Genomic DNA, 11,176 nt, shown 5'->3' with positions numbered 1-11,176 from the left:
GATTAATTGAAGCACACTAGAGCGAGTGTATCTTCTCCAATTTTGCAGCATAAAGCAATGTGGTTGCTTTACCACGTTGCAATGCTGCAATTTTGGGAATTGCTCCCTCTAGTGACCAGCACATGGAAATGTTATAAATTAGAATCTAATTTATAATATTTCCTGACTTGTGAAAAAATGAAAAAAAATTAGAACAATGTCTAATCATTTATATGCTAAATGTTTAACTAAAAAAATAAAAAATCTCTAGCGACACATTCCTTTTAATTCTTGTAGTGTATTTTATTGATGTTTTCAAACTATACACTTCATCAAAGTTAAAGAAATCTGTGATTTTATTTGCTTGAATTTTTTTGTACTTGTTTATCAAGCTGAGAGATGAATCAGAGGAGAAGCTGCATGTACGCATATTAAAAGACGTTGGGGGATCTACATGCAGGTTTCATCTCAGTATATTTTTCCAGGAGCAGGTGGCAATAAGTACATACATTCTTTTAACTAGAAAAAAAGCATGACTATGAGATGACACAAAAGGAAAAAAAAGACTATATATGCAATAGATGCACACCAGGTACGTACTAAGGCTATTGTGAGGGTTTAGCATCAGGAGGGGTTGGTACAGCGGTTTCTTTGTAGCCAGAGACAGGGACACCGTGCATTAAAGTTCATAACAGAGATTTGCCTGTGTTTTATTCTTGTCAAAAAAACAGCCTCTTGTACAACAAGTCAAAATACTAAATAAATCTTGCTCGGCTGAGCACTAACTAAACAAGATATTATCTAACTATACCAAGTGCCTTCCTACCAGGCACTGGACACAAAGTAACACAGGTCTTTACTCACATAGAATACAGGCTACTCCAGACTTAGTAGTCTCCGGTCTGAGTCAGGCGTGAGATTTTCACACACTGTGTCTGCACCTTTTTATATACAGGCTGCAGGTGCAGCTAATTGAGCAGCAGCCTTGTCCTACAAACGGAGATGGACTAGGGATTGGGGAACCCGTCCTGCTTGTCGAAGAAACCCCTTCCAGGTAGCACCTTTTGGGATGGGTGCTCTAATGGGCTCCCTCTGCTTTGTCAGGTGGTATTCAAATATGGTAATTGAAGTATCAGCAGTGCACCGGGAGATCAATAAAGACAATAGCAATCTGTCGTCTCAATCAATATTCTCATTTATTATCAAGATACATAGGTTAATATACCCTCAGGGCGTCCCCTCTGACCAGGGTGTTACCTCTCATGGAACAACCAATCATAACATTTTACACGTAGACTGAAAATACGTCATAGGGTACCTTCCCACTGAGGTCACGTGATCTTTCTAACATCTGCAAATCCTGGCCTACAAACAATAAAAAATGTAGGAGGTCTCCACAAGGCCATACGATGATTTCACATATGTGTATGAAATACTGAGATAAAGAATTAATTGGAAATATAATGATTATTTTAGGTCTAGGCGTTTTGCCAGACTCCTATCTACCAGTATTGAAGGCCATGAAGAAGAACACAAAGTAATAACTTATTCCCTTGTGATTCAAGCAGTAACAGAAAGAGATCATAACTGAATGGAGAATACATATCTTCATAATCCGGCATCCTGCTTGATAATTCATAGTGTAATTTAATACAGAGAACATAAGCAATTTGACCATCCATCACAAACCCCCCTTTTTCTCATATTAAAATACAGAGATTAAGAATTATCTGATTATAAACTTCAAACAAAATAGTGAATAGGGCCACTACCAATAATATAATGCGATCACCGAGTTCAGGTTTGGGTAAAGGGTCCCGTCAGTGCGTTGACAAGTCCCGTAGTTGCTCGTCTGCACAGCTGCTTGGATTTGTTGGACTCTACCTTTGTCAATATCTATATGGTGATAACAATAACAGCATGCCCTGTATAAAAGTCCTAACATGTATATAAGATATAAATGGCAAAGCTTTAATAAATGAACACACACTTAGTGTTACATGGTGGGGTGTTCATCCATTCACCAGGTTCTGGCCTTGTGTATAAAATCCCTGTGACATAGGGTATTGTTGATTAAAAGGTTTCGGCTTATGATAGACAATTTTCTTAGCCTTCTTACATAGCATAGGTATCAGACATGCTACTAATTTAACAAAAACATATATAATCAATATTATGAGTAATATATGTAAAGCGCCTTGCATGAGTCCTGCAGCCCATCCTCCAATACCTCTGAACCATGAGGCCGGGTTCAGCCATGACAACCAGTCTGGCCAATCTAGGTTCCAATCCTCTTCAGAATTGGCTTTCCTAAATTCCTCCTTTAATTGCTTTGCTTGTTCAATATCATGTTTAATCTGTACTGTCCCTTGGGGATCTATATAATGACAGCATGCAGGACCCACTATCTGGCACATACCCCCTTGACTTGCAGTTAAGTAATCTAGTACAAGTGTATGTTGGTTAGTAACAGTAATAAGCTGTCGGGTAAGTACTGAAGATACATTTAAAGCATCAAATATTAATTCGGTAATATTGTCAAACAACTCTGCTAGTTTTTCTATGTTATGTGCATTTCTAATTGGTCCTCCAAAGATGGATAGAGCATATCCTAACTTGGTGTGCCAAGGTAAGTGTACCAATGGGTGGGCTTTTTGCTTTCCCTCCCTTTTGTACAGCATATGTTTTGGTACTTTATCATAAGGAAGTGCATCCTTGTCCCATGTCCAGGTAGCAGACTGTAACCTAGCTAGGGTACAGGTACCTGTGGTAGTCTGCGGGATCCATTTATATGCATTGTGTCCGCACACTATATATATATCATGGGGAAGGTCAAACCATTGCATACTTCCTAGGGTTAACATGTGAGCAAAATGAACTAGGGGAAAAGACTGTTGTAATACACACCAAGGACAATTTGTTCCCAAAGACCCATGGTATACTCCTGTGCATCCACAATACATGGTTTCATTCCCTTGTAAGTCTGTTTCTTCCATATACCCTGGATAACGTTTACAATCAGTCTTACTTCCTGAAGGGAAGAAATGGCCGTATTCCCAACTACCATTATGTATGTACCGTTCTACCAGACTTGGTCTAAATACATCTGAGGTCTGTTGGGTTTTATTGAAGCTTATCTTTATGCCTTTTATGGGGATCTCACCTAGTGTCAGTGTTTTAGTGACATTTTTAGGGACCCATTTTCCATTTTCCTTTTGTGTGAGAATCAGTGCCTTACCAGGTATCAGGGTTAGATTTACCTGCCACCAGGGATCCTCCATCCATCCTGCTATGGGTAAGGGCACACTGGTATTAGACCATGTATACCTTTTTGTGTTATCCTTTACCTTTGAGGGATCCCAACATGTAGTGTTAAGAAGTTCTTTCTCACTAAGGGGCACAGCCATGTATGGCATGGATTTTGAGCTTATGGGACTGTGTGTACATATCCAACAATCAGATAAGTTTGTTAATGCTGTTATAATTTGATGATGTTTTATGAATTTATTGTCCACTTCCTCCTTGAGAACTTGAGTCATCGTCCCCACGAGGGGCAACATCAACACCAACCCTGCCAAGGGCAACATCATCGATCGAGGCGACGTCATCTGGGCTGATAACCTTTTTGCAATGGCTTGCATGTATCCAATTGGCTCGTCCTTGGAGCTTCACTGATGTGGCGGTGACCAGCTGTACTTCTACTGGTTGGCTGTACCTTGGCTCCAGACTGCTCCTGTTGTGTATCTTTGTTACCACCCAGTCTCCAGGTTGTAGTGAGTGGGTACCTGAAAGAAAGTTTGGATCTGGAATAGAAGAAAGGATTAGTTTGTGTGTCCTCTCCAGTTGTTTGTGTAGGGCAGCCAAGTACGTGGTCATATTGTCATAATGCTTTTGTAACTGCTGAGGAAAATACAGTCCAGTCTTTGGCATATTTCCAAACAATATTTCATAGGGAGAAAGTTTATCCTTCCCTCTTGGTGTGGTTCTTACAGAGTATAAAGCCAGGGGTAGACATTGTGTCCACGGTAAAGAAGTTTCATTCATGGCCTTCTGGATTTTTAATTTCAAAGTTCCATTTAGTCTTTCTACCTTACCACTGCTTTGTGGGTGATAGGGAGTGTGAAATGCTTGTTCTATCCCAAGGCTTTTTAATATGTTCCTCAATAGTTCTTGGGTAAAGTGAGTACCTCTGTCACTTTCAATTGTCTCTGGTACTCCATAGCGGCACACTACCTCAGCTATAAGTTTCTTTGCTGTGGTATCTGCATTTGCTTTAGCCACTGGAAAAGCTTCTGGCCATCCTGAAAATAAATCAGTGCAAACAAGTACATATTGATAAATTCCCACCTTAGGTAGTTGTATGTAGTCCACCTGTAATCGCTGAAAGGGGTAGTAGGACTTAGGAGTGTGTTTAGCTGGTGTTTTGGTGGTTTTACCAGGGTTGTGTTGTGCACATGTCATGCAGCCCTCTGTATATTTGGCTGCTGCATTTTGAAAACCAGGAGCATGCCATGTCTGTAACACTAGCTGGCTCATAGCTCCCTTTGAACAGTGTGTTTTCCCATGGGCTAGGGCACACATCATTGGATACAGTGCTCTTGGTAGGCAAACCTTAGAATTAAGATGCCTCAACTGTCCTAGACCTATTGCTGCACCTCTCTCCTCCCATTCTGCTTGCTCTTGAGGGGGTGCTTGGTCCTGGAAAGCACGCAACAGGGTCTCTGTGATGGGTTGTAAAACAGGCTTCACAATCATCAGAGGGAGAGCAGCAGCGTCCTTTGCCGCTGCATCCGCAGCCTCATTCCCTTTTGATAGGAGATCACTGTTATTAGTGTGTGCCTGTACTTTGACTATAGCTGCTTGGTCTGGCATGTGCAGTGATTCTAAAAGTTCTTCTACTGCTTTTGCATTCTTTATAGGTTTACCTGCCGAGGTCAAGAACCCTCTGGCTCTCCATATTGTCCCAAAGTCATGTGCAACTCCAAAGGCATATCTGGAGTCAGTGTATATGTTGACACGCTGTCCCTTACCCAATTTACACGCCTCAGCGAGTGCTTTTAGTTCTGCCTCCTGAGCTGAGCTGCTGGAGGGTAGTGACTGTTGTATGACGGCCTTACCATTGTGGACCACTGCATACCCGGTGAGGAAATGTCCTTTGTCTTCGCTCCAATATCGAGATCCATCTACAAAATACTCAGCATCAGGGTTAATCAGAGCAACATCAAATATACTGTTTATGCCGTTTGATTCCATATCCACTAGGCTTTGACAGTCATGTTCATGTTCAAAATTAAATAGTTCATCATCAGTGGATAGTTGAAAAATAAGGGGGTGTCCATGTCCCTGTCCCCCCACTCCTCCCTCCTTTTGTTCAGAATCTAGGGGCAGGAGTGTAGCTGGATTCAGAACAACACAACGTTTGATAGTCACATTAGGGGACAGAAGGGTAAGTTCAATTTTAGTAAGTCTTGCAACTGATAAGTGTTTTGTCTTGACTGTGTTCATCATTTCTTGCACTGCGTGTGGGACTTGCACAATAATGTCATGTTGAAGTACAATGTCTGTTGCTTTATCAACTAAAGCTGCTGCTGCTGAGACAGCGCGTATGCATGTCGGGGATCCTAGTACAATGGGATCCAGAGCAAGGGAGTAATAGGCAAGTGGTCGCATCTTGCCTCCATGATCTTGGGCTAATACTCCAGAGGCATGGCCTGCCTGTTCATGGCAGAACAGAGTAAATGGCTTATTGTAGTCAGGAAGTCCCAGTGCTGGCCTTGTAGTCAGTGACAGTTTCAGGGAGTGAAAATTGTCAATTGCCTCAGGTGACAGTACAAATGGGTCAGAGGTGAGACAGTCATATAATGGTTGCATCATAGCAGAGGCATCCCTGATCCAGGCTCTGCAGTACCCTATTAAACCCAGGAAAGTCCTCAATTGTTTAGGGTTTCTAGGGACTGGGTGTTTCTGTATGATTTCCAGCCTGTCAGGGGTTAAGTGTTTCATACCTTGGGAAATACAGTGGCCAAGGAAAACAACTGTTTTGGCACATAATTGCAGCTTGTGCTTGCTCGCTTTACAGCCAACTTCTTCTAGGAACATTAATAGTGATTTAGAATCTGTTTCACTGTTCTCCAGACTCTCACTACAAAGTAACAAATCATCTACATATTGTAGTAGAACTGAGGACTGATTGGGGGGCTGCCAGGTGTCCAGAATATCTTTCATGGTACGTGAGAAGATATCAGGGGAGTTTGCGGCACCCTGTGGCAGCACTACCCAAGCATACTGTCTTCCCCTATGTGTAAATGCAAAATACTGCTGGCACTCTTTATCCAGCGGGATGGAGAAGAAAGCATTGGCTAAGTCTATAACTGTGAAATAGACTGCAGTGCCGGGGACCTGGTTGAGCAATGTATGTGGGTTAGGCACTTGTGGTGTATTAATTATTGTCACAGCATTCACAGCCCGTAGGTCATGTACCATCCGGTACTGTACAGGTTGACCGGGCAGTGTCTTTTTCTTTACTGGGTAAAGAGGAGTGTTGAAAGGCGAGATTATGGGCACTATGAGATTGTTTTCCAGTAAGGAGTTAATATCCTTTTCTATAGCAGCGTCTTGCTGTGGACTCAGAGGATATTGCTTTATACATACAGGACGGTTCTGCATGTCTGGTTTTAAATTTACTTGTACAGGCGGCACATTTAAAACTCCTACATCCATCTTATCTTGTGCCCATAGTTTTTCTGGGATGTCTGCCAACCAAAGGGGAGGGGTACTGGGGGCTTTTTCAGTGTCCGGCATACTTGCCATACTAAGGAGTTTGCATAGCAGGGACTCTGGAATGGCAGAGGTTAATGTAGGTGTGCCAGAAGAAAAGTCCAATGCTGCTCCCAGGGCACTGAGTACATCTGTCCCCAATAAATTGTAGGGAGTGTGTGGTGACACTAACACACGGGAGACAATTGATTGTGTGTCATGTATATTCAGTCGCATTGGTTTTGTTAACTGTAACTGAAATGATGTTCCCTCCACCCCTTCACAATCTATATAGTCTGGTGATAACAACTCTGCCGGTACATATTTGGTTTGTAATACAGTTCTGGCTGCCCCTGTGTCTACTAGAAAAGAGGTATTTTCCCCTGTGGGTAAAGTAACAGGCACCATCAATGATGGACCTGTCGGGGGGAGCACTGGGCAGAGGGAGACATCAGGGTTGCCAGTTTCCTATGCAGCAATCAAAGAATTGGGAGGCTCAACTGGACGGGAGGGACATCGGGCTGAATAATGACCCTTCTTATCACAGTTCCAGCATGTAATCTGGCTAAGATCCCTTCTCTGGGTTCTCAAAGTGTCTTTTTGTTCCCTGCCTCTTCCTCTATAGCCCCCCTTTTGTTGCATCGGGGCGAGACGAGTTCTTTTAGGAGCTAAATCTAACTCTGCACCTTTTGCAATGCTCACTAAATCATTAAACTGGCATGTACGCCAGTCGGGGCGGGATCTTTTAACAGCTTCTTGTACTGCCGGCTTAAGACCGGACATAAAAGTTATTTTTAGTAGGCGCAAGTCTTTTGCATCACCTTCTTCATACCCGTGATCTAACCACTGCTGCTGTAAAGTTGTGGCATAATCAGGGACTGACTGTTTAACATCTTGGGAAAATGACATAAAACTATCAGTTCGATCCTGTTGAGTAGCATCTACCCAGGGCTGCATAGCGTTCAGGTATTCTAGTCCTGATTGCTCATTGGTTTTATTTGCTGGTACGGGATTTGTAATAGCAGCTTGAATTTGATTTTTGAGCACTTCCCCTCCCTTTGTTTCTACCAGGCTCTCCATATCTGACCATGTAGCACGGTAAGCTAGATGTACTGCTCGCAGCTTTCTATGGAAAGCGCTTGGTGTTTTACGTGGGTCTGGGAGTGTGTTACATACAGCTAGTAAATCAGCCGGGCTCCAGGGGCGATACACAGTGGCTTCATGTGACTGGATTTCCCCTACTGCCCCAGGTACTGGTTGCCCGTCTACATCTACTGGTTTTGGTCCCCTGTGTGTATGGATACTTGATACTAACGGAAACAATCTAGTGGGGCGCTGCGTACCACAACTGACACAATATCCTGCAGTGAGGGGGTTCTGCTGCCCACAGTGTGGACATGTCCAGCAGCTGCCTTTCTTGCTATTTTCAGGATAAGGAGATGGCGCAGTTGCTGCTGCGGGGCTGTTTGGCAGTTGTAAAGGGGTTAACACATTAGTGAGGAGCTTTTCACTTAAAGGGTCATATAAATCATACATTATTCCATGATTTGCTTCCATACTCTTATGTTCTGTGTTACTCACTCTCTGTGCTACCTCATACCACATTTGGGCTTTTTCCACCATGTTATTGTCTTTCAACCATCCAACACAATTTGTCATAAATCTTTTCCAATCACATTCTGCTAATGTGCCATAGGACCCAACTCCCATCATTTTAAACATTCTTTTACAATCCTTCACAGCCTCAGATCCTTTTGCTCTTTCTACTATTTTGATGGCAGAGACCCACGTCTCAGGGCTGTCCCGCATTTTTGTCTTACTATTTTCTGACCCCATGGTCAGAGGGCGTAGGGTAGTCTCCGGAAAACTCCCCAGCTCCAAACAGACAGGCCTTAGTCTGTTGACAGATATCTCAGACAATCTATCTTACAGTTTCAGAAAGACTATCAATATCAAAAGTCGTTCCTTCAGACTATTCTAGCAGTGGGATATCCGTTTCTCTGATCCCTCACTGTTTTGAACATCAAGAACAGACAAAATGCTGCCAATCCACAAATTGCAAGAGCAAATCCTTCAACACAATCTTCATTCATGAACTTCCATTGATTCAAGCAGGAGTTGGTCACATTCATTTCAAACTTCTACAAACCCTTCGTCTCTTTCACTTATGCAGAACACTTGCTGCCGGGGTGTGTCTTTCAGTTCATACAGCCTGTGATGTAGCATATATCCCAAACTCTTTCCTCTAGCACTTTGGAAAGGTTTCACATGCAAATTATATTTGGTAACATATATGTAATCCTCCCCCCTTAGCCGTTCTCTCTGTGGGTTGTAGTTTAGGGGCCTGTTATCTATGTTGGTGATGATTTCTTTAGGGGCTCTGTGTCTGAGCCAATACCGATGTTCTTTACTGTAATTAGTCTGGGTAGTTATATTACTACGACACAGGTGGCACCTGGGATAAGTGTCAGGGTCATTCAATGAATACAGGATGTTATATTACAACGGTATTCAATCCAGCGGTCTGATGTTATACTACTACAGACTTAATTACTTGGATGTTATTTTACATCAAAGTGTATATGCCGGATTATCATGTGCTAGAAATCAGTCTGTACTGATTCCCACCTTATGCCAGTCTGGCAATGCATACAACTGGTTTATGGACCCTTACACACAATATCACTGTCTGGCAATGAATTTAGGAAAATATAAATGATTTTCTAATACAGTATTCAAAGTTTTCCCTATTGCACTGGGTAATGGTATTGAGTGCAAATTCAATATAGACACAATTGCTCCTCCTTGCACTGAGTGTATATCGTCTTCTATGAAGTGGATATTACTTCTGGGCTGGGAGCCATACAGTTTCAACAATTTGATATGTATGTCTTCTCACAGATGTATTCAACATCACACTACACACACATTTATCACACTTGTCACATACACCCCCATGTAAATCCATTTAACCACACTACCATCCTGACAAAGGACCTGATTATTACGGGACCCCTTTGTAGAGACTTACATATACAAAGTACGTTTCCAGGGACTTAACAGAGTGGCTGAAACAAATGGTGTAACATAAAGTCTGTTACTTACCGCGCGGTTTTGGTTTCAGTGACTCCCCAGGTCCTTCCAGATTAGTGGACTTTGCACAAAATTCTCATTAGGAGGTCCCGGGCTGTTCGGCACCATAACTGTCGAAGAAACCCCTTCCAGGTAGCACCTTTTGGGATGGGTGCTCTAATGGGCTCCCTCTGCTTTGTCAGGTGGTATTCAAATATGGTAATTGAAGTATCAGCAGTGCACCGGGAGATCAATAAAGACAATAGCAATCTGTCGTCTCAATCAATATTCTCATTTATTATCAAGATACATAGGTTAATATACCCTCAGGGCGTCCCCTCTGACCAGGGTGTTACCTCTCATGGAACAACCAATCATAACATTTTACACGTAGACTGAAAATACGTCATAGGGTACCTTCCCACTGAGGTCACGTGATCTTTCTAACATCTGCAAATCCTGGCCTACAAACAATAAAAAATGTAGGAGGTCTCCACAAGGCCATACGATGATTTCACATATGTGTATGAAATACTGAGATAAAGAATTAATTGGAAATATAATGATTATTTTAGGTCTAGGCGTTTTGCCAGACTCCTATCTACCAGTATTGAAGGCCATGAAGAAGAACACAAAGTAATAACTTATTCCCTTGTGATTCAAGCAGTAACAGAAAGAGATCATAACTGAATGGAGAATACATATCTTCATAATCCGGCATCCTGCTTGATAATTCATAGTGTAATTTAATACAGAGAACATAAGCAATTTGACCATCCATCACATGCTCTTCCCCAATCCAACTCCAGGCCCTTTTTCCGGCTTTTCCTTAAGCCGAGATTGGAAAGCTAGAGCTTTCTATTGCAAAAAATACTCATTCCCTGGAGCCTAGGATACATATGACAGGATTCTGGGGAAAATGTACCTTCCCTCAATGACTTTACCTGTCACTGTCTCACACTATATATGTTAAACGTAGGCTAAAACGTGATGTGAATAGAGCCTAAGGGGTTGGTAGGTAACCGATGACGCTGGCATGCTTTGTTGTATGAAAATGTTTTTGCACAATTATTGTACTGTCTGTAGAACGTGGGGGAAATTTATTAATACAGTCTTAGGCCCCATGCACACGACCGTAAAAACTCCCGTAATTACGGGCCGTAATTACGGCCCATAGACTTCTATTGGCCACGGGTACCTCCCCGTATGCTTACGGGAAGGTGCCCGTGCCGTTGAAAAAGATAGACCATGTCCTATTTCAGGCCGTAATTACGGCAGGGGTAGGCCCATAGAAGTCTATGGGGGTCCCGTAATTACGGGTGACTACGTGTGTGCACCCGTAATTACAGGCGACGTCAGTAAATAGTCA

At 42.5% G+C, this 11,176-nt stretch overlaps 1 protein-coding gene across 2 annotated transcripts; it reads right to left on the bottom strand.

Moving 5' to 3' along the window:
* Positions 1-1,156: 1,156 nt before the first annotated feature.
* On the bottom strand, positions 1,157-10,588 carry LOC142647401 (uncharacterized). 2 transcript variants are annotated; one of them, XM_075825362.1, is made up of 2 exons: positions 5,097-7,372; positions 1,157-3,782 (listed from the first exon to the last, which is right to left on the bottom strand). In XM_075825362.1, exons 1-2 carry the CDS (start codon positions 7,141-7,143, stop codon positions 3,484-3,486), a joined length of 2,346 nt encoding a protein of 781 aa, XP_075681477.1. In that variant the 5' UTR covers positions 7,144-7,372; the 3' UTR covers positions 1,157-3,483. The 2 variants fall into 2 exon arrangements, 1 of the variants encoding a protein (XP_075681477.1); XR_012847580.1 differs by lacking the exon at positions 5,097-7,372 and adding an exon at positions 9,841-10,588 and having other exon boundaries at positions 3,693-3,782.
* Positions 10,589-11,176: the final 588 nt, after the last annotated feature.

The sequence above is a fragment of the Rhinoderma darwinii genome, chromosome 1, assembly GCF_050947455.1.
Source record: "Rhinoderma darwinii isolate aRhiDar2 chromosome 1, aRhiDar2.hap1, whole genome shotgun sequence".
Taxonomy (NCBI): Eukaryota; Metazoa; Chordata; class Amphibia; order Anura; family Rhinodermatidae; genus Rhinoderma; species Rhinoderma darwinii.
The sequence above is the reverse complement of the archived record's forward strand: the minus strand, read 5'-3'. Positions and strand labels throughout refer to the sequence as shown.